Below are 24,713 nucleotides of genomic sequence, written 5' to 3' on the forward strand. Positions count from 1 at the left end.
ATCAGGTAGACCTGAAGACGCACAAAATCCTGAGGAAGCCATATCCCTAAGAGACGTAATGAACGCTATTGCCAATTCACGAACCGCAATGGAAGTCAAAATGGATGGCATCTCCACGGAAGTCTCCCTCTTGAGACACGATCTCCAGAAACTCTCATCACGCACCGGTGAGACTGAAACCCGTATATCTGTTGCGGAGGATGAGCTGAGAAGCATGGGCCAGCAAATTAATTGTCATGATCTCTGCTTCCAAAAGATCAGGACTTGCCCGACTCCCTTGGAAGCAGACCCATAACCCCGGTTCCGAGTGCCAGCCAGTCCCAATTGGGACCTTTTGGACCCTGTCCTGGCGCCAGTGGCACCAGGCTCATAAAGATGCCCAGTCCCAGCGCTGGAAGCGCCGGGCTCATAATGCTTGGGTGGACTTACCTGCAGCAGACCATGCTGCTTACTTACCTGCCAGTTGAACCCCGGATCCTCTTCTGTTTGGGACTACTTTTCCTGTTGGGTGGGGTAGGAGCCACTCCCTAGGTTCAGAACACTGGAACTCTTCTGGAAAGTAGGAACTCTTTTCTTACCTAGGCGTGGCTGTGGAAGGAGACACCTAAGCACTACAGGAGGCTATTTAAACCACACCTGATGGATGAATCTTGCTTTGTGTTATTCTGCATTCTCTGCAGCAGAACGCTCATCGTGTCTTCTGCTTCTGATCCTGGGCCTAAGGAAACAAAGGCTTACCATCCTGGAATCCAGTCTTCAGCAGCACCTGTAAAGACAAAGAAAGAACAGGTTAGCACTACAGTCTTCAGTGGCAGCGCATCTCTTACCTGGTCCATCGGCTGTCACCAACGCCTCGCGCTGCATTCCGGCATCTGAAAGACAAAGGCTTACCTACTCTTCGCATGTTCCGGAGGTCTTCGCACTGCATTCCGGCTTCTGAAAGACAAAAGCTTACCAGCTCTTCGCACGCTCCGGATGCCTTCGGCGCTGCATCACGCATCTGAAAGACAAAAGAAGGTGCGTTTAAAGACATTGGGCAACTTTATTACTCACGTGCCATTACTCCTTCCCACGCCGAATCCAGTGGGTATTCCAGCACCCTTCAGCTTCTCTAAACCTCCGAACTTGTACCTGCAAGATAAAAGGGACAGTTAGTGCGCATCGTGAAGCAGGCTACAAGCGCTTACTTACGTGCTTCCAGGCGCTTCTATTCCTCACGCGGGTTCGATCCTCAACTCTCATCAGCCCGCCATCCGCCATCGCCGGAACTCTGCAAAACAAGAGATATCATTACAAAAGACTTTTAAGACATTTGAAGCGCCCAGAACTTACCGTTCGTGCAGTTAACGACGGACAGCAGTCCTCTGAGGTCAAGAGGCCTGCACCCTTATCCAGTGAAGGAACTGGTTACGGCACCCTGCCCCGAGGCAGATGGAGAGCTTGGCGTTCACTTACCTAAGGTGAGGGCGTTAACCTTTGGGGTTCTACAGGAGAAGAGAAAGGGAAGAGGAGAGAGGCACCCAATAACCCCAGTTCATTAATCCCATATTTTCTATCTGCAGACATCTTACTCTTCGAGTCAGACATACAGTGCACAGAGGTCCAGCCCAAAGAGCCAACCGTGTGTTACACATCACCTTTGAAGATACGGCATTCACCCAGTCAAGACCGGCGCCTCTGCGGGAATCAGGTGAGCGTTACAGAACACAAAGCCTACCGCAAAACTCCCACCCAGGCGCTATGGAAACCTCGGATACTGACCAACTAGCCCAGTTACTTGGGGAACTAAGAGCAGAAGTGCATGCAGCCCGTCAGGAAACAAATGCTGTAAGAAGGGAACTGATTATTTCCAAGGAGCGAACAGACGATCTCGCTAGACAATTGCTACAGTCACAAGACGGACAAACTCCGTTACCCGCATCAGGGGAAAATCTTCCTTCAACATCCTCTACGAACCCAGTGCAGATCAACCTACCTGGGAATGTACCTCTGGCTCCGCCCGAACGATTTTCTGGTGACCCAAAGAGGTTTGCAGTATTCATTAATCAGTGCCGGTTGCACTTCTTATGCCGGCCAGCAGCCTTTCCAACTGATCAAGCTAAGGTAGCTTTCGTGCTTTCGTACCTTAGTGGCAATGCGGCAGACTGGTCGATCCCTCTAGTTAATCAAGATGATCCAGTTCTCCATGATTTTCAAGCTTTTCAGCTCAGTATGGAACAACTGTTTGCAAGACATTCACAGGGGCAGGCCTTGGACAATGAGCTCCTTTCATTGCGACAGGGTAATCAAGACCTTTTGGCTTATATTGCATCTTTCAACAGACTGATAGTGGAAACTCGATGGCCTGAGGACAAAAGGATTACGCTGTTTTATAGAGGTCTACGTGGAGAGCTCAAAGATGTGTTAGCCCAAGTAGTGAATCCCCCGCAAGACTGTTCGGACTATATTGACTTAGTCGTTCAAATTGACCACAGACTGCAGAACAGGAAGGCCGATCGTTCCAAGTTTGATGCTCGAGTATTTTCCAAACCACCAACTCCTACCAAAGGAGTAGACTCCGGGGAACCCATGCAAATAGGGGGCCTGAAAGGACCACTAACACAAAAGGAGCGGGAAAGGAGAAAACAGCTGCAATTATGCCTCTATTGCGGAAACTCGGGGCACTTTCTTCGAGACTGTCCGGTGAAACCAGCCAAGAAGGCAGTAGGAGCTGCAGTTACCAGGGTCACAAACTCTGAGCAGGGAAACAACCTCGCCCGACAAGAATAGAGGTCCTCTTGCCGAGCGTTAAAACCAGTTCCGTGACCTCGCATTTCGTGATACCTATGGTCCTCATTAGCCCTGAACATCCGGATCGATTACATGCGATTGAAGCTTACGTCGACAGCGGTGCCATTGGCAATTATGTGGATCATGAAATGGTTTTGAGGCTGAATCTGACTCTTTGTCCAAAGGCTGTAAAGGACGTCATTACTACGGTGGATGGTACGGAGATAGCCTCCGGACCAGTAACGCATACCACCCAAGAAGTGACACTAGTAAGTCAAGATGGACACCATGAGAAGATCGTGTTCGATGTGATCAAGGCCCCTCAGTTCCAGATTATTCTAGGAATTCCTTGGTTAGAGAAGCACAATCCTCAGATCGATTGGCGAGCAAGAACGGTTCAGTTTCCAGAATGTGTCTCTACTTGTCACCCTCGACCTGGTGTTACACTGGCAGCAATTTCCTCGGAGGCTCCCCAGTTACCTCCTGAATACCTAGAATTCCAAGATGTTTTCCGGAAGGATCAGGCTAACTCTCTACCCCCTAATAGGTCTTATGACTGCCAGATAGACCTGATACCTGGATCTACTCCTCCTTGTAGTAGAATTTATGCCCTCACCGAGCCTGAGAATCTTCACCTCCGACAATACCTGGATCAATACCTAGCGAATGGGTTTATTCGTCCTTCCAAGTCCCCTGCTTCCTCAGCTTTGTTCGTCGTTCCAAAAAAAGAAGGGGACCTTAGAACTTGTATAGATTATCGCGCCCTGAACCAGATCACCGTTAAGAATAGATATCCGTTACCTTTGATCCCTGAACTCCTGGACCAAGTCAGAAAAGCATGCATATATACAAAGCTGGATCTTAGAGGAGCCTACCACTTGGTACGAGTAAAAGAGGGCGATGAATGGAAGACGGCCTTCCGCACCAAGTATGGGCTATTTGAATATCAGGTCATGCCCTTCGGACTTTGCAATGCCCCGGCCGCCTTTCAATATTTTATGAACGATGTCCTCAGAGAGCTCATAGATGTGTGTGTTGTTGTTTACATTGACGACATCCTCGTTTATTCTTCATCGGAAACTGAACATCGGAAACACGTGAAAATGGTCCTCGAGGGATTGCGTCAACACAAACTTTTCGCTAAGTTGGAAAAATGTGTTTTCAACGTGACTGAAGTTATATTCTTGGGATTCATATTATCACCTAGCGGAGTGCGTATGGATTCAAAGAAGGTCGATGCAATTCTCAAATGGCCATCGCCATCCTCCGTAAAAGGTGTTCAAAGCATGTTAGGCTTCGCTAACTTTTACCGCAGGTTTATTCCCGAATTCTCTCGAATAGTCCAGCCCATCACCGCCTTGTTAAAGAAAAACAAACGTTTTGAATGGTCTACCGAGGCGGAACAAGCTTTCCAGAATTTGAAGACTAGATTTATCTCTGCACCGATCTTAAAATATCCTCGCCCAAACTCCCCTACATCGTTGAAACTGATGCTTCGAGCCTTGCCATGGGGGCAGTTCTATCACAAAAGGACCCAGTAACCAATCAGTTGCATCCCGTGGCATTTTGGTCCCGCAAATTCTCGCCTCCTGAAATCAATTACACTATTACTGATAAGGAACTTCTAGCTATCAAGTCCGCCTTTAAGGCTTGGCGGCATTATCTTCTGGGGGCCCGACACACCGTTACTGTGATTACAGATCACCGAAACCTGCAATATTTAAAAACCGCAAAAGCTCAATCCTCTAGGCAACTCCGTTGGGCACTATTCTTTGCCGAGTTTGACTTCATAATTACCTATCGACCTGGTACAAAAAACGGTAAAGCTGATGCCCTTTCTCGGATGGGAGTGGAAGAACATTTGATTAATCCTAAACCTGTACCTATCATTCCTGAACAAAGAATTCTAGGTGTAATCGCCACACAATCCATAGAGGAAGTTAAGGATAAAGCCAGGCTACTGGTAACTCCAGCAGACATACAGAATTGGCATCTGCAGGGAAAGGACTTTACGGTGAAGGACAACCTATTATATTTCCAAGAACGGTTATACCTGCCCAGCACAGATTTACAGAAAAAGGTAATCTCTTGTTATCACGATTCTTTAATGGAAGGACATCCCGGTATGACCAAGACCTCGGAAAAGATCAAGCGCTACTTCTGGTGGCCGTCTTGGAAAAAAGATATCAGAGACTTTATAATGTCCTGTGGAGTATGCACCCAAAACAAGAGTCAAAAGGAAAAACCAGCCGGCCTCTTACGCCCTATTGACATCCCGCCTCGCCCTTGGCATACGCTTTCTATGGACTTCATCACCGATCTACCTCCATGCTCCGGATACAATACGATCCTAGTAATCGTGGACCTATTCTCCAAGATGGCGCATTTCATTCCACTCAAAGGCTTACCAACAGCAGCAACTCTGGCCCGAGAATTTCTCGAAAACATCGTCCGACTGCACGGTTTTCCTTCAGTTCTAATTTCGGATCGAGGTACTCAATTTATTTCTCATTTTTGGCGAAGTTGCTGTCGGTCGGCTCAAATTGATGTGAGACTTTCGACCAGCCACCACCCTCAAACCGACGGACAAACCGAGAGGACCAATCAAACTCTGGAACAGTATTTGCGCTGCATGCTACAACAAACTGAAAAAACTTGGAACGATATCCTTTGGATAGCCGAATATGCCTACAATAACTCTGTCCACTCGGGAACTGGGAAGACCCCGTTTTTTCTTTTATACGGTAGTCACCCTCGAACCTCGGAGTTGGATCCACTCCAAGATCTTGGAACACCAGCAGTAGACCACCTGCATTCTACAATCACCCAAGCCTTTAAGGAAGCCGTTTCTCACCTTCAAAGGGCTAAAGAACAATACAAGAAAGGAGCAGACCAACATCGGAAGGAAGCCCCCCAATATCAAGTAGGAGATCAAGTCTGGTTATCCACCAAATATCTACCTCTAAAAGGACCACGCACATTCAACCCAAGATACCTTGGTCCCTATTCCATCACTACCATAGTAAATCCAGTAGCGGTCAAGTTGGACTTGCCCCCTCACATGAAGATACATCCGGTCTTCCAGGTCTCTCTATTAAAACCCGTGCAACCTCAAACCCGACTAACTACATCTCCAAAACCTATTCTAGTTGATGGAGAACTCGAGTTTGAAGTCAAAAGCATCCTGGATTCCAAGATCTCCAAATCTAAAATATTTTACCTGATTGACTGGAAAGGCTACGGTCCCCAAGAAAGATCCTGGGAACCTGCAGAATATGTCCATGCGCCTCGTCTAATCAAAAGATTTCATCGAACATTTCCTAACAAGCCCAAACCCCCGGAGAAGCCCGGTTTGGGAGGGGCCTTGAGGGGGGGTGCTGTCATGATCTCTGCTTCCAAAAGATCAGGACTTGCCCGACTCCCTTGGAAGCAGACCCATAACCCCGGTTCCGAGTGCCAGCCAGTCCCAATTGGGACCTTTTGGACCCTGTCCTGGCGCCAGTGGCACCAGGCTCATAAAGATGCCCAGTCCCAGCGCTGGAAGCGCCGGGCTCATAATGCTTGGGTGGACTTACCTGCAGCAGACCATGCTGCTTACTTACCTGCCAGTTGAACCCCGGATCCTCTTCTGTTTGGGACTACTTTTCCTGTTGGGTGGGGTAGGAGCCACTCCCTAGGTTCAGAACACTGGAACTCTTCTGGAAAGCAGGAACTCTTTTCTTACCTAGGCGTGGCTGTGGAAGGAGACACCTAAGCACTACAGGAGGCTATTTAAACCACACCCGATGGATGAATCTTGCTTTGTGTTATTCTGCATTCTCTGCAGCAGAACGCTCATTGTGTCTTCTGCTTCTGATCCTGGGCCTAAGGAAACAAAGGCTTACCATCCTGGAATCCAGTCTTCAGCAACACCTGTAAAGACAAAGAAAGAACAGGTTAGCACTACAGTCTTCAGTGGCAGCGCATCTCTTACCTGGTCCATCGGCTGTCACCAACGCCTCGCGCTGCATTCCGGCATCTGAAAGACAAAGGCTTACCTACTCTTCGCATGTTCCGGAGGTCTTCGCACTGCATTCTGGCTTCTGAAAGACAAAAGCTTACCAGCTCTTCGCACGCTCCGGATGCCTTCGGCGCTGCATCACGCATCTGAAAGACAAAAGAAGGTGCGTTTAAAGACATTGGGCAACTTTATTACTCACGTGCCATTACTCCTTCCCACGCCGAATCCAGTGGGTATTCCAGCACCCTTCAGCTTCTCTAAAGCTCCGAACTTGTACCTGCAAGATAAAAGGGACAGTTAGTGCGCATCGTGAAGCAGGCTACAAGCGCTTACCTACGTGCTTCCAGGCGCTTCTATTCCTCACGCGGGTTCGATCCTCAACTCTCATCAGCCCGCCATCCGCCATCGCCGGAACTCTGCAAAACAAGAGATATCATTACAAAAGACTTTTAAGACATTTGAAGCACCCAGAACTTACCGTTCGTGCAGTTAACGACGGACAGCAGTCCTCTGAGGTCAAGAGGCCTGCACCCTTATCCAGTGAAGGAACTGGTTACGGCACCCTGCCCCGAGGCAGATGGAGAGCTCGGCGTTCACTTACCTAAGGTGAGGGCGTTAACCTTTGGGGTTCTACAGGAGAAGAGAAAGGGAAGAGGAGAGAGGCACCCAATAACCCCAGTTCATTAATCCCATATTTTCTATCTGCAGACATCTTACTCTTCGAGTCAGACATACAGTGCACAGAGGTCCAGCCCAAAGAGCCAACCGTGTGTTACACATCACCTTTGAAGATACGGCATTCACCCAGTCAAGACCGGCGCCTCTGCGGGAATCAGGTGAGCGTTACATTAATAGAGCGCTTGAACGTATTAAGGTATTGGAGAGCAGGGTGGAGGAGGGAGAGGGCAGGTCAAGAAGAAACAACATCTGTATTTTTGGGCTACCTAAAGAATGAAGGAGAGAGCATGGAACTCTTCCTCGAACAATGGCTCACTGAACTGTTTGCTCCCAAGACCCTGTCAACACTGTTCTCAATAGAAAGGGCACATCGAGTCCCAACGGGCACACCGATACCTGGGAAACAACCGAGAACTGTGGTAGCGAAGATCCTCAACTACAGAGATCGAGACGCAATATTGCAAATGGCCAGGACGAAAGGGGAGATAACATATCACGGCTCTAGGATTGGCTTCTTTCCAGATTTCACAAGAGAGGTGCAGAAGATGAGACAGTCCTTTGACCCTCTCAAAAAGCGCTTACAGACACTGAATGTGAAATATGGCCTCCTGTTCCCTGGGCAGTTGAAGATATATCATAATGGCACCACAATACACTTCACTGATCCCAAAGAGGCATGGACTTGGGCCGAGAGAAACTTAAAGGGTGAATGGAACCCACGCAAACGACGAGCAACAAGGAGGAATAGGCCACGCCCAAATGGACCACCAGATGGACCACCCCACCAGGAAATGGAAGCGTGACCCCAGAGAGAAAATAATAAGTGCATGAATGTATGAAAGATGGAAGAACAAATAGCATAATACTAACTGAATTTACTTGACATAAACAGCGACCGGAAACTAAGTACCATAGACCAGTACTACACACTAACCCCCCGCAGTGGCAAGTGCACACTTAGGTATCTTCAATACCAAAGAGACTTAAGCACGTAAAATTAGTTAGAGTAGACAAATGTTTTGTTCATTGGGCGACAGATGCTTCAGTTGGGGACGGAGTATGGGGAGGGGGAACCGGGAGCTACACAGGTATACAATTGACACCTGGCCCATCAGGGCTACATCGAAAGCGGCATACATGAAGATCGCAGGGGACAACCATCCCCATATAGTAAGGAACTCAGGATATAATGATCACAACTGCAAATAGGGGAAAGAAGCTCGCCTTCATGACATGGAATGTGAATGGCCTGGAAAACAGTATAAAAAGAAGGCTAGTAATACAATATATAAATCGGCACGACCCAGATATAGTGATGTTTACTGAAACACACCTAGTGGGCACGAACTGCCAATTCTTCAAGAGAACCAAGTACAAAACAGCATTCCATGCAGGTTTTTCCATGGGTTCGAGGGGAGTACTAATATTGATAAACAAAAGAACCCCGATTGACGTGGCAAAGGTGATCCAGGATCCTGGAGGCAGATTCGTCTTCATGAAAGGCACGCTGTGGAACCAAACCATAGCTACATTGGCGATCTACTCACCCCCAGCACTGATGACGGCCCTACTCGAGGAGATCACACCAATATTAGTAAACAATCCGACGGGTACACTGGTGATGGGCGGAGACTTTAATGACGTGATGAACATTGTTGAGGATCGCACACATCAAAGAGGAAGAAATCCAAAACTACCAACTAAACTTGCAAGTTTTACATCAGCACTGGGCCTGAAGGACGCATGGAGAGACCTCCATCCAGGGGAGAAGCAATTTTCCTTTCACTCGGGTGCACACGGGTCGATGTCCAGGCTAGACTACTTCTTTCTCCCCGGCGAAGACATACACAAAGTGACTGATGCAACTCTCCAGCCCCGGGGGATATCGGACCACTCCCCGCTCATGATGCTGCTCGAGACAGAAAGACCCCAACCTCCACCAAAGTGGCGGCTGAACGCATACTACCTAGGATTTACGGAATTAACAGAGAAAATCCAAGAAGCAACTGCAATATACTTTGAACTAAACCAGGGCTCTGTGGATGATGCCGAAATAGTATGGGAAGCATATAAAGCAACTCTAAGAGGTGAAATTCTGAGTTGGACCGCAGCACACAAGAAAGCGCATCAGCGAGACGTGGAGGAAGCGGAGGACGAGGTGAGACGGGCCGAGGAGAAGTTCATAAGCGCGGGAGCGGGTGAGGACAACACCTCATTACAAGTGGCGCAAAAGAAGCTATATAACGTTGCCCTGACATGTGCGAAACAGGCGCACAGCACTATGCGGGCCAGGATATACGAAACAGGCGACAAAGCCAGTAAGATGCTGGCATGGCTGGAAAAGAGAGAGGAGTGTCACCTTCAGGTACGCCGGATAAGCACCACAAACACTGACTGGGTCTCAACGGATGCGGACATTGCGGAAGCCTTTGCAACCTATTACGAAAGACTATATGCCGCACCAACGACCCTGATGGACCCAGGTATATTAGATACACTAACCATTCCAGCACTAAACGAAACACAGACATTGAATCTCGAAGCCGAAATAATGGAGGAGGAATTGACGACAGCCATCTCCCAGCTCCAAAATGGGAAAACCCCGGGGCCTAATTGGCACCGGAGAAGTGGCGCCACACATGCTTAAAATGTTCTTACATGCAAAGGAGAAAGGCATCCTCCCGCTGGACCTAAGGAAAGCCAATATCGTGGTGATACACAAGGAAGGTAAACCTCAAGATACATGCAGTTCATACCGCCCAATCTCCCTCATAAACACTGAAGCCAAAATACTGGCAAAAATATTGGCCAATAGGCTGCAAACAGTGATACCCTCCCTGGTCCACCCGGACCAATGCGGCTTCATGCGCCAAAGATCCACGCGAATGAATATTCATAGACTTCAATCCGCCATTGAGAGGGCACCCACTCTGCAGGACCCACTGGCACTTCTCACCATTGACTTTGAGAAGGCCTTTGGCTCGGTACACTGGGAGGCCTTCTGGCTCCCAGCTGCCTTGTTCAAAATGCTGGCCCTCCCCCGCTTTCTATACATCCTACAGAATGCACCACTATATATACCTAAAATAGAATTTTGCAAAATAGATGAAACACTTAGAAAGTTGCTATGAGGAGGTGGTCATCCCCGAATTGCACTAAGAACCCTACAGCACTCAATATGGGAATGAGGAATTGGACTTCCACACCTACAAACGTACTACTGGGCAGCCCAAATGTCAGTAGTCAACGATATCCTGCATAACGACCCAATGCTACCACACAACAGAGCAGATACCCAGATGGAGCCCGGGATTACCCCAATAGAGAGCCTATCTCAAAAGAAAAGGCGACGAAGCACACCCACGATGGCAGCTCAGAGAACGCAGATTTGGATAGACGCACATAGGCATCTGGGATGGGAGGGGAAGGTCACAATGAAACAACCCCTGTGGTGTAATAAACATCTCCCGGAACTTAAAGAAATCCCCAAATGGGCAGCCTGGGAAGAGGCAGGGATATTAACATTGGAAGACATGGTAAGGGACGGAGAAATTAAGACTTTTCAAGACCTGAGGGATGAATACGACCTTCCCATCACAGAACACTACCACTATCGATAAATAAGACATGCGCTCACTGCAAGCGAAATAGACCTCCCCAATATACCAGAGTGCACCACGATTGAAAGGAACATAGTGATGGAGCGGATTGCACACAAAACAACCTCTACAATGTACAATGCCATCAATTCATTTGCCACAAAGGAGCTCACAGAACTCAAAGAGAAATGGGAAAGAGACTTGGGCCCAATACCAACGGAGGACTGGACTGTGGCCCTCATGTACCCTCGAGAATCAGCAATTTCGGCCAGAATCAGGCTGATCCAGTTAAAGATTCTACGTAGGGTTTACTATCCCAGAGAGGTCTTGCACCAATGGGAGAGAGCGACGGACCCCAACTGTCTCCGATGTCATCAACTGAGGGGAACTTTCTTCTATGTCCTATGGAATTTCTGCAGATAGAAAGCTTCTGGCAAAAATGCTGCGATAGACTTTCAACAGTGATTGGCCGTGAGATACCAAGGGACCCCAAACTTCTAATACTAGGAATAGACGCAGATATAGAGCTATCAAGATACCCAAAACTCATGTTCGCAACAGCCACAGGCCTTGCAAAAAGAAATATAGCCCAATTGTGGGGCTCAGCTATATCGCCACAGTACGAGAAATGGGTAACGGACGTAGATATGTGTATGCCAATGGAAACGAGTTTGTATACCACAAGACAGTGCCCGGAGAAAGCAGCCAAGATATGGCAAAAATGGGAGGACAATTGAAGGTGGGTAAAGAGGACCCATAGAGACACTGAATGCCGAATGGAGAACGGACACAAGCGATCGAAATAATCCTAAAGATGATTCGATGTGATAACTCTATAATATATGCAAAGAAGAACCGGATGCCAGGAAGAAGTGTACACCTGTGTGTTTAAATGTAGTAATTAAGTATTATTTATCTCCTTTGTTTGATTGCTTGTCTTGTTTTGTTTGTATCTATAAAACAATTAAAAAAAGAATTCATGAAAAAACCAACCGACACCCAAAAGTATTGGGAGAGCTACTGCTAAACGCTTTGTGAAATCCATTTCGACACCAATTGTTGCAAATAGAAGATTATGTGTAAATGTCTCTGACGCAAGTAAAAAGAAATATATGATGCTAAACCGAGATAAGTCAAGGGAGCCCATCAAGGCCTTTAGCGTAGAGGTGGTGGAAAAGTATCCCCCTCTAGATGCCTTGATGAATGAGATTGCACAGCTGAAGTCTCTGGTTGGCCCTCCTAAATCATTGTTGGCGACTGAAAGAAGTCAGCATTACGCAAGTGAGGCCACCATTGCATCCAGCACAGAGGAGGTAATGCCACATAGAGCAGAAATAAGGAAGGCGGTAGATGCTTAAATGCGGGTCAGCATCCTCCGCCTTTGATATCCGGGGCTCCTACTGTTATGCAGTGTTTGTCGAACAAGTGATCTAATACATTAGAGAATGGTGTGAAACAGTCTATAATCAATGATGATGCAAGTAGAAATGGAATCATTGATTTAGTAGCCCCCACTTTGAGTACGGGCACGGCTGGTATTGACAATAATCACCCGACTACAAGTGAACCCACGGTTAGTGTGAAGCCAATAATACCATCTCACATGAACACTCCAGGTGACCTCTCAAACACAGTGCTATCACTCATTTAAAAGTGCACTAAGTGACTTGGTTTTGAACATGAATGGCAAGGAATCTTTCCCTTCGGCTCATTTGCAGGGAAACAAGAGAAAAAGTAAAATTCGACCCGCTCTTTGTTCCTTGATCCTCAAATGTAGACTGGTTCCTTGTACCCAGTATGACCTAAATCGAAGAGCCATTTTGGCAATTTTACTACCATTACAGGATATCACATCAGCTGATTTAACTCTGGTAGAATTTGTATCCAATCTGAACCTAAATGCTGTTCGCATTTGGACCCAATCCAGAGTAATTCAAAATTTGGTTTGGCAAGCAAAGAGGTTTCTGTTTGATCTGGGGTTTGTAGTTAGTGTGGAAACAGACAGTACACCCAGCCCACTAGCGTCAATTAGTACTGAATGTGCATCTAAGTTAAAATATTTGCCACCAACTCACACGAATAACAATCGTTGCTAGGAGGGGGATCTTGTGTTTGCAATTGCAATCCTAATCGAAATTAACTATGCAACCCTAGAGGTCATCATTTCCTCTCATTGGTCAGTTGGAATTCGCGAGGCTTCAAGCACCTCCTGAACAATGATGAGAGTGGGCTAAGCAAGTTTGACATAACCCTCCTCCAAGAAACATGGTTAATTTCACCTCTAAGTTGGGCTGAGCATCAGGTCCATCATGTTCTTGCCTTAAAGTCCTTAGTAGGCAGACCATCTGCGGGCCTAGTAGTAGCTTTGAAAGACGGTCCAGGGTATTTGTCAGATGTCTGGGCAGCTCCAAATCCTATATGTTACTTGTCAGGGCGGCAATTCATGGTTACGTGTATGCGATTTTCAATATATATATTGGAATCCTGTAGCCATCACCACAGGCCTGTTCTTTAGGGACTTGAATGCATTGTTTGACATGGTGGACGACGATAAAAGCATCACCCACCTAATATTGGCTAGGGACCTGAACTTGAACTGTCTTGCAGAAAATGATGGGCAACAATGTGAGAGATTGGTGCGATCGAACTCTCTAGTCTCATTTAGAAATCTATATATTCTGAATGGAGCTATTAGCCCTGATGTTCCTTCGGCACCAACTTGGTATAGAGGTAGCTCATCTTCAACAATTGATTATGTATATGTGAATTTTGTACTATGGTCCAAGATGCAAGTGTTTCAGGTGTCACCGTCAAGGGTGAGTGACCATAATCTGCTGTGTGCCAGTTTGCAATCTGGAACAAGATCTGAGGTTGTCCAGCCGAAGGCATTGAAGAATGGTTGTTTGGTTGCCAATTGCGGTGGGAATCGTTTATGATGGACGGAGAATGCCTTGATCCATTTCAATCAAATCCTTCTTGACTCTAACAAAAATAACACAATGCAAACGACTAATATGGGTCTTATCTATAGTGATGTGATGCAAGCTTTTAGTCAATCAAAACCTCATGACTCGAAAAGTAGGGTTCACTTGCACACATTTGATAGATCCTTATACATCAGGAAAACCGCACATCGAGCGGAATTAAGAAGGTTAGATAGGCTTCCTCCGCCTGTCCGAACGGTCCTCACCAAAAGAACTCATTTAACATACAACAGTTGGCGCTTGGAATATCGAGCAACCTTATACCAAAGAGATGGGGAGCAGATGTTAACCACGTTAGCGCAGAAAAATATTACAAAAAATGTGGGCCTCACTCAATCAGGCCACCAATAATCATCAAATGGATATGCAATCTTCAGTGGTGGATGTACATGGTGGATGTACATCAGTGGGTGAACCATTTTGAGCAGCTATATGCAGCTATATGCGCTACCCCTTAATTCTCAACCTGTGTCTTTACCCCGGGGAGACTCACAGTTTTGACTACATTTAGATCGGGTCAAAATTAAACAATTAATCATGTCCTCTAGCAATTCATGAGCGGTGGGCTCTGATGGGATATCTAACTTCATAATGAAAAAACATTTGGAAATCTGGGGTTCACTTCTCTTCAAAATATTCTCAGCCATTAATCAACAGCAAACACTACCAAAGTCTTGGACTGAAGCGATCACAATACCAATTTTTAAAAAAGGTGATCACAAATTACCAGAGAGTTATCGTCCGATAAGCAAAATATTCTGCAGACTCTATTCTGAAGGAGCTCAATAAGTGGGTGACTGATAGTCAACTCAAAGATCCGCTCCAGTCTGGATTTGTAAAAGGAATGGGAACGATCCCCAACATCATGGCCCTTTCAATAATCCAATCAAAACAAGTGGATGGTGGTTGTCCATTGTATTTAGGTTTCATTGACTTCAAGTCAGCGTTTGACTCAATAGACAGATCAATACTCGTAGACAAACTCAAGCAACATCATTGTCCTCCATCCTTAATGCATTTGGTGATGCAATTACATATGAACACCTCTATGCAAGGGAGACTAATTTGGAAGGCAAACTGTCACCCCCGATTGTAACACACAGAGGTGTGAAGCAGGGCTGTGTCCTTGCGTCATTTTTGTTCAACTTCTTTATTCTCGATTTGGGTCCGGCATTGACGAATTGTATTACTGATGCCCCTCACATTGGTCTCCAAAAGATAGCATATTTATTATATGCAGACGATTTGGTCTTGCTCTCTCAGACACCCATTGGTCTACAAAATATGCTGAAACAATTAGAAATCTATACAATGGCCAACAATTTAATTGTGAACACCCCCAAATCGCAAATTTTGATTTGCAACAAAAACTCAAAGATACATAACTTGAGGTGGTCTTTACATAAATGTGAACTCTCAGTGGTTTTAAGATACAAGTATCTGGGAGTCCACATTGAACATCAAAAAACTCTAAAAATTCAAACTTGTGAGATCAAATCTAAGATAGAACCTTTGATCTCACAATCAAAGATACTGCTAAGAAAATTTGGGAAGTTCACACTAAAACATGTCATAGCCTTTTATAGGTTGAAGGTAGTTCCGATCATATAGAATGGGGTTGAGGCTTTTGCCCCGCTAGACCGTTGGGGGCACAACTGTTAGCAGAAAAAAAATGATAATTGGCTTTTTACATATAATGTATCGGGAATGGCAATGCATACTTATCTTTGCAAACGTTCCACTACTAGCAGTGGTTACCTGGACGCATTTTTCTCCACCTTAGTTAAAAGAAAACCATAGGAATAAAAGCCACATCACAATGGAAAACACTGGTGCACCATATATTTTCAGGAAGCTGTGAAAGGGAGCCTACCGCAGTGAATGTATCTGGTTGTAATAAAAACAAAAATAAGTAAATTAAAGGATCTTGGTGGAAGCTGGGAAACCTTTCCAAATAAATAAATTGGATGGAATGGGGTGAGATAATGGGATCTCACTTCTCCTTAGAATTTTTCATTGGGGCTGTCTTACCAGAATGTAAGGCTCATTTAGGGATTACAAATAGTGCCCAGATAGTGAGAACCAGAAGGAAACAAGAGCATGAAGGGGATTAAAATCATCCCTTCAGAGATAATAAAAAGGCAAGGAAATCATCATTAAATGTACTCAATAAAACAATCATACAGTGATAATTGGTAACATTTTCTTTAGGTGGAAAAGGCAATTCTTCAGCAAATTTAATTTAAAAGCCTCAACTTAGACAAACTACACGAATCTGATAAAAAACAGGAAATTGACAGATGAGCATGTCCATTTGAATAAAGTACGGAATACAAATGATATGGTTAATGAACAGTTCCAATAAATTGCCCGAAATGGTTCATAGATAGTTGTGTGAAACTACAAAAAGGAAGGTCTGTAAAATTGCCATTAAATCTACACTTTAGAACACATTTCTCATTTTAGCAACAAAGCAATGTTGCCCGCAAAATATGTCCACGTATTTTTAAAGAACTTTTCTTTTGTCTAAATTTAAATGAATTCAACATTAAACAAATTGGTTGCTATGGAGAATGTTTTGAACTTATTTTATAATACATACTGTAAACATCAAATCACGCTACCACACCAGCATAACATTTGAAAAACTAACAGTATTTTAATTTCCCTATCAGGCATTTGAACAATCAGGTGGACACGAACCATACAACCGGGGCAGGAACTCTTAAAATCTACAAGCGGAGTCCAGACTTTTCAAGTATTCCTGTTCAGCAGCAAAAAAACTTTATTCCACAGCAGAAAAGGATGCCACTTGAATTCCAGTGGTCATTTGACACTATGGACCGCAAAAATAGAACTGAAAGAGCCACCGTAGATGAATATCCAACTACAGAAACTAGCAGTGATATCTTTGCCAACTCAATCAGGCATCAAAACAAATGTCTAATGGAAAGCACTTTAACAGATGAAAGTGATGTGTCTGAGAGTGATAGTCCTGATGATGTCCAGCTCAGCTACTGCAAGCATTTAGACATGACCTTAAGTCCGGAGGTTATCCAAAATGTGGAGGGATCTTTTCCGGCAGCCGAAGCTCAGGTTTTCTCATATGCTGACGTTCTACCACCATCTCTAAATGCTTTTGACCTGCAAGAGTTGGCATCGCCAGATTGTACAGTATGGAAGAAAGGGGCTGATCCTTCACTTGAAAGAGCTTTTAAGCCACTGGTTAGCCGGCTATTTGAAATGGAAAAGATGCAGTTCCAGACCATGCAGAAAGAAAGGTCAAAGGCTTCTCAAACGCATCTTAATTCCTCCGCAATTGCTGGTTCAGGCACCCCAAGAGGCATTTATAAACCAAAACAGTCAATTCACAGCGACCAAATGGTTTTGCCAACCAATAGTGATGGTCATATTCAAGAAGTGAGTCCTGCCCAAGGCGCCGACTGCCGTAAATGCAAAAGCAAATCTTCAAAATGTTTACGTTACAGTAGAAAATGGAATTTTAGAACATCAGGTATTAGAGATTCTTCGAGGTCACATTGCAAATGCCCTCGGCTTACACCCTTGAGTCAACTCGTCCGACACAGGCTTTCATCACGCCATCCTATCTCGAGTGCACCTGCATCATTTGTTGAAGTGGCTAGAATAAAGTAAATCAAACCAAATGTCTTTCATTTTGCACTGCCATTTGTATGGGGGTAAAAAGTGATGTATTTTTGCACCAGGCCAGTTTTTGCAACAGTGATAATACATGAATCGGTGCACAGTTTCTGTCAAACAAGCCACGATGTATATGTTTTATGAAACATCCTTTCCTTTTTTATTTTATTGTGTTCAAATGTGGGCAATAATGCCTTCTGTCACCGGCCATTACCATCTGTTGCCATCTGTGGTCTTTAGAGAGGGAAAAAGGCCAATGGGACCTGTTATGGCCTGCCACAGAAGGTGTGATAGGCATGAGCACCCTCAAAAAGCGCTGGGTAGCCAATGATATCATATCCTGTTCAGGAGAAATCGATCACCAGCCAGCACTATTTTGTGAAAAAAAGAAACAAATGTCTGAATAAAGATGGCTGTCATTTAAAATAGACAAGTAGCTAAAACAGAGGGTCTAATTTCTTTTTTCATGGTGGCTGATATGGGACATCAGAGATGTGGAGCGAAACTGTGAGGGAGAAAAATTGACAACCTCCTGAGGAAAATGAACGGGTGGAGGCAGAGAGCAATTACTTGTCAGGGTGCCCTTTCACAGCTATGGGCCCTCCCTCGTGCTTTCCTTGCAGCAGTTAGGGCTTGAGAATGCAGCCTTCGATCAGTAGATAAAGCCTGTTTTCTGTGCTCCCTTATTGACTCCCTTTGCAGTAGTAGGGTTCTAATGTTTGTACAAATGGGGAAGAAGTAGAGTTATGTGAGGCGGCAGGAATGAGAAGCGAACACAGAAGACTCATGGTTTTGGTTATACACTTTTATTGAATATAGTAAGGCGTTGGAAATGCCACTGTATCCCTAATCTAGGAGGTATTTCCCCACCTAAACCAAAAACTAAGGGGTCAGTTATTTGTCAAGATGTCCAAAGTAAAAATAGGTCCTGTGTCCAAAATCCTATTCTGGCCCTTACGCTCTAAAAACAAACTCTAAAGTGCAAAGGATAGTGTCTTGGATCTCAAGGTACACACATGTTTGACTTCAACACAAATATGTAAATCCAATGAAATAGTTCCAAGTGGATAATATTCACAGTTCCAGGGAATGACTGCCTTCTCCTGGTTCCCTTTACCAATATGAAAAGGTCAAGCAAAGAATAACCATGTTCTTTAGAATCCAAAGAGGATATTTCCATCCTCTTTGCACATTCACAGTTCTCAGGGAAATAGCCCCCATACCCAGGTTTCTTTTAACTTTTCAAATAGTCTAGAATCCTAAGGGCATGTTACTTCCTAGGGATTCTCCTTTTACTGTCTTCACTCATGACTTTGCCTGGTATACTCTCCTGTCAGGACTTCTTTGCAGTCTATCAAACACTTATCTTCACCTGGTGTACTCTCATGCAAGGACTTTCACACAATGAGTTTTATGACACTTTACAATCTCAAGGGCATGGATGTTCCTTGAGATACTCTTCCTTCTGCAACCTATTACACACACTTTGCCTTTTATACTCTCCTGCCAGGGCTTTCATACAATTCATTTTTCTTTTATCCATGAAACGATATTTGCCCACTGCTGGCGTATTGTTCCTTGTTTAAAAGTGTTTCAATATTACATCTCTCTTTCATACAATGGGCCTCTGCCATTTTCCCAGTGTGTCCACTTTTACTTGGCTTTCTTTCACAATTACTTTGCTTTCTCTTTTAAGGTGCGGGTTCAACAACCCTTTTGTGGCATAGCTTACAAGTATGGTAGCTCCTTCACAGATTTCACTTTGTTCGCATGCTGCTTCTATGAAGCCGGGGAAGCTCTCAGGCAACCCAGTAACCCTTCTGTTTTCCCTGAGTTTACCGGGTGCTTTTAGTGTCCCTCGTGCTTCTCTGCTTCGATTCCCTTCGGGTTGCATCCCTTTAGCCACTGCACCATTGCTGTGTCTCTATATGATTTCTGCTGCTTTGTGCTCTCAGGCGGCAAGCCGTCTGCACTCTGGTTTTCCTCTTCTGCCGCCTGGGTCATCCTCGACACAGTTTCCTATGCCATCCTCTCCCTCAGCGTAATGGTCGGTGTCTGGGCAGGTCAACGTGCAGCCCAGCGTCTGCAGCTGTTGGTGCTTGCTGTCAACTACACTGGTTTTAAACTTCCTGGCATGACTTATTAGTTCCCGAAGACTAGACCGCCATGTGGGCTTAAAGGTCTCAGTGATCTTCATTGTTCTTTCCCTCTTTCTTGTCTCAGGTCTCTTTCTCTTCTCATATTTCCCCTTTCCTTTGCCAGCTGCACTGGCTCCCTATTGAAAAACAAGTGCAGTTAAGACCTATGCCTAGTTCATAGGGCTTTTTATGGACTAGGGCCCGAGTACCTGCAACAAATGTTTCAGCCATATTTTCCCAGTCGGGGGCTTCTTTCCGAGGATAATTCTCTTATCACGGTCCCGAGGATCCGACTCTCCCATGTTGCTAGTCACGCCCTTTCCATTGCGACCGCCAAAATCTGGACCTCGCTCCCTCGTGAGTTGTGTCTTACGGAGAATCATACTGTCTTTCGGCGTGCCATAAAGACCTTCCTTGTTTAATGGAAGGCTGTTGGCTTTTCTACTTGCTGGTCATAGCGCCAAGTTGCCCTAGGGTGTTAACACACTCAATAAATTCTAAATCAAATCAGTTGTTATCATGTTGTTGCTTATGTGATGTTCAGGAAACTGGTATGGGAACCTTTTGGGAGTGATCATTACTGCTCCCTGCCTCGTCCTAGTGGTTGATATATTGTTATTTATGTCATGTTGGGGATTACTTAAAGTAAATCTGGTATACGGTGGAGGGAGTGTCTCGCAATATGCCATTAAGGCATGAGGAATGGAGGGAACATCCCTGAGAAGGAATGGGGTTATGTGACTTTCCTCAATGGTGTTGTGTCATCCACTTGAGGGTTGCCTATCCCCAGGTGGCCCTCTTTCATATAGCTGCCCCCAGGGTCAGGATCAGGTAGCGGCTACCATCCCCATGCGACATAGGAAGAGAATACCTCAGGGAAAGGAGTAATGACATCATCAGACTCATCACATACTCTTCCCCTAATGCCGCTCGTTCTCTCTGCATTTATTGGGAAATTGGAAAGGAAGTCTACACTTCCCTGCTCTCCTCCTTTCCGGTGCTCTACTGTGAAACAAGAGGGCTGCATATCTAGGAACCAGTGCTTGACTTGCGCATTGGTGTCTTTACGCAGGCTCATCCATGTTAGTGGAGAATGATTGGTAACCAACCTAAATTTCCTACCAGTAATATAGTATTTTACATATGACACTGCCCACTTCATGGCTATGGCCTCAAGCTCAGTTGTGCCATAGTTCTTTTTTCTAGGCTATAGTTTCTGGCTAATATAAAGAATCGGATGTTCAATGCCATTGTGATTTTGGGAAAGAATGGGCCCTAGTCCCATATGTGAGGTGTCCGTCTGTAAGATGAATTAGTTATTGTTGGCCACTTTCAATACTGGTTCACTACATAGGATTTATTTAGTTTGTCAAAATAGGTTTGATCTTCAGGACCCCACTTTATTTTCTGAGGCTCTGCGTTCTTAAGTTTATCAGTGAGGCAAGAGATAATAGAGGAATAACTGGGAATAAACCGTCTATAGAACCCCACTAGGAAGGCTCTCAGATCTTTATTTGTTTTGGGCACTGGGGTTTCTTGCACAGCCCTTACCTTTTCGTTTCGACCTAGGGTTGAACAAGTCCATTCCCCACATAGAAACCAAGATACTTGACTGCTGGCTCTGCCAAGTGACTTGTTTTGTATTTGCTGTAAAGTCGACTTTCCTTAAAGCTCTGATGACTAAATAAAGATGGTAAATATCCTCTTCCCATTGCTTTCTAACAATCATTATGTCATCAATATAGGCTCCACAAAAAGAGGACTCCGGTACTTGTTGCCAGTAACCTTTAGTCAGATCGATCGTGGAGAGAAAAACGGCAGCTCCCAATCGATCAATGAGATCATTTATCCTTGGCATAGGATAACTATCAAATTGGGACACCGTGTTTACTTTCCTGAAGTTGATACATAACCTCCATGACCGATCTGGCTTTGCAATGAGTACAATTGAAAAGAACCAAGGACTCAGAGATGGCTCAATTATATCAGAGTTCAGCATCTTCTCCACTTCCTGTAGGACTACTTCATTCCTTGCCTCAGGGATCCGATAAGGTTTGAAATGGACAACCTTCCCTGGGGGTGTGAGGATGTAGTGAAAAAACCCTTTTACTCTCCCTGGTTAATTCTTAAAGACATCAGTAAACTGTTCTAACAAGTCTTGTTTTTGAGTTAGCAACAGGTGGGAAGGAACAAAGTTATTTCAATCTGACTCTTCTGTCAAGAGACTAGTCAGCATCCTGGTTGTGTTTTCTACAGGATCCTCTCTCCACTCCTTAAGGAGATTTATATTATATATGTGGGGTTTGCTCCACCTGTCTGGTTGGGATATTCGATAATTATATGGCCCAGTTTGTTCAATTATTTCATTGGGTCCATGACATTTGGACAGGATGTTATTTTTGGAGGTTTGCAAGAGAACAAGAACTTTATGCCTAATCGAAAAAGGCCTCAGTAAAGCGTTTTTATTTATTTGTAAGGCACATATACAACAAATAGTGTTTCAAGGCGCCACAAGACAAAAAAGGGGCAGGCGGACATGGGAGAAAGATACAATAACAGTCCTACTAGCCCTTGTGACATTCGGATGGTGCAACTGCAGAACAAGAAGTGCGAGGGAGGGGGGAAGAGAGGGGAAGGGCAGGTCTGAGTAAAACAAAGTGCTATGGTGGGAAGGGAAGGGTGAAGGGGCGAAGTGCAGGTGTAACAGAGAGGCCATCGGCAAGTGCCATGGAAAACAGGTAAGCGCAGGGAAGGGGGGGGGAGACTGATGGAGTAGGCATGGGACCATGTAGTACTCAGAGGGAACTAGGAAGCCAGTCATAGAGGAGGAGGGAGGAGTTTGAAAGGGAAAGGGGGAGAGGAGGAGGTGAAAAGGAGGGTCTTGAGGAGCTCCCGGGAACTTAAGGAGATCTGGCTCACGCCTGAGAGGGGAACGGAGACCTTTCCAGAGGGAGGCTTCTGCGAAGGAGAGACATCTACCCCCCACTCTTTGCTTAGAGAAGCGACAGATGTGCAGAGATATGGAGCTAGCACACTGAAGGGCTCTAGCAAGGAGGCATTTAGAGAGAGAGATGTATCTAGTGGAGACCCAGGCCCCAGACAGTCTTGTGGATGATGCAGAAGGTATTGATTTTGATTCTAGCAGCAACTGGGAGCCAGTGGAGAGAAATTAGAGCTGGAGAAATATGGTCCCTGAGCTTGAGGCCAAGAATAAGTCTTGCAGTCCTATTCTGGATTAGTAGAAGGGGCGAAGGGTGGATGAAGAAAGATTAAGGAAGAGGCTGTTACAATAGTCAAGCCTAGAAAGGACCAGAGCTCTGGAGACATTTGGCCTCATTACGAGGTGGGCGGTAATCCCTTACTGCCCTACTACGAGTTCCCTATGCGGGTCCTTCCCTAACGCCTGGTTTTACCAGGCGTTAAGGACGGGACCCGCAAAGGGATACCGGGGTCAATAATGGTACCGCAATTTGCGGTACCGTTATTGCCGCCTTCCCCCTTCCCATTGAGCCCTATGGGGGCTCAAATGGGAATGGGGAATGGCTCTGGTGAATGGGGAATTACCGGTCCCTCCGACCTCGGAATGGACCGGTAATTGCTCCATCCACCAGACCGGAGTCGGTACGATTTTGGAGGCAGCCATGGCGCTAATGGCGCCATGGCTACCTCCAACCTCGTAATGAGGCCCATTGAGTTTCTGGGAGAAGGTGAAGAAAGTGAGAATACCTCTGAGGAGGTGCAGCTGATAGTGGGACTTCCTGGCGATGTGAGGAGAGAAGGAGAGAGAAGAATCAAAGATGACATCAAGGTTTTTTGCTTCACAGGAAGGTGAGGGGAGGGGAGGGGCAGCCAGAGGGAGGGAGGGAAGGAAGGTAGGAGCTGGGGTCCCAATGGAAAGGATCTCAGTCTTACTGGCATTAAGGCAGAGATCATTGGCAGCATGCCATGACTGAATGACAGTCAGACGTTTAGGGATGAGAGGTGAGGAACGAGACGGAAGCACGAAAGGAGAGTTGTGGGTTGTCTCGATAGCACTGGAGGTGCGAAGAGAAAGAAGAGATCGGATGGGCCAAGGGAGCAAGGTGGAAAGGCACAGCTAGAAGATAGAGCCTTGAGGGATGACCCAGGTGGAGCGTGTGATGGGGAGAGAAAAGGGCCCAGTGGAACCTGGGAGGGTCTGTTGCAGAGGAAGGAGGTCTACCAGTACAGAGCCAGACCTGTGATGCCAAGGGTGCCACAGAGCCAATTTATCAGAGTGGCATGGTTGACTGTGTCAAAGGCGGAAGAAAGATACAGGAGGATAAGAACCGGAGAGTTAGAGTCAAGATTAGAGAGCAAGTCATCATAGGTGTTCAGTAAAGCAGTTTCTGTGACTCTGGCAGCTGTGAAGGCAGACTGATGGTCATAGAGACAGCCGACAGAATCGGAATGTTGGATCAGTTTGCAGATGGCAAGCTTCTCGAGGAGTTTGCCCAGGAAGGGCTTAAAGGAGATAGGGTGATAGTTAGCAGGACAGGAGTGGTCAGAAGGTGGCTTCTTAAGGACGGGATGTACAAGGGTGTGCTTGAGGGGTTGAGGGAAGGAGCTGGTGGCAAAGGAGTGGTTACAGGAATCATTCAGGGAGGGCGCAAGGGAGGCAATGTTGTCCTTGATAATTCTAGAGGAGCAGGGGAGCACCTGTTTGGAGGAGACTTTTATAGAGAGGACTAGTCTACAGACCTCTTCCGGTGCTGTGGGAGAGAAGGAGGAGAGAGGTAGGGAAGGGGAGAGGGGAGTCAAGGGAGGCATGATAGCTGGGGAGGGACAAATGAGGGGGGTAGAGGAGAGTGAGAACAGAATATCCTGGGTTTTGGAAAGGAAATGGGAGGCAAGAGAGGTACAGAGG

General features: G+C 45.8%; 1 protein-coding gene across 1 annotated transcript in view; it reads left to right on the plus strand.

Annotated features, from left to right (window-relative positions):
- Positions 1 to 17,684, plus strand: part of FAM217A (family with sequence similarity 217 member A) — a 153,699-nt gene extending 136,015 nt beyond the window's left edge. Inside the window, exon 3 of the mRNA XM_069612316.1 lies at positions 16,706 to 17,684. Within this exon, the coding sequence (XP_069468417.1) occupies positions 16,706 to 17,684 (979 nt within the window). The remainder of the gene's footprint in view (positions 1 to 16,705) is intronic.
- Positions 17,685 to 24,713: the final 7,029 nt, after the last annotated feature.

Source organism: Ambystoma mexicanum, chromosome 5p, assembly GCF_040938575.1.
Source record: "Ambystoma mexicanum isolate Mex_15411 chromosome 5p, UKY_AmexF1_1, whole genome shotgun sequence".
Classification (NCBI taxonomy): domain Eukaryota; kingdom Metazoa; phylum Chordata; class Amphibia; order Caudata; family Ambystomatidae; genus Ambystoma; species Ambystoma mexicanum.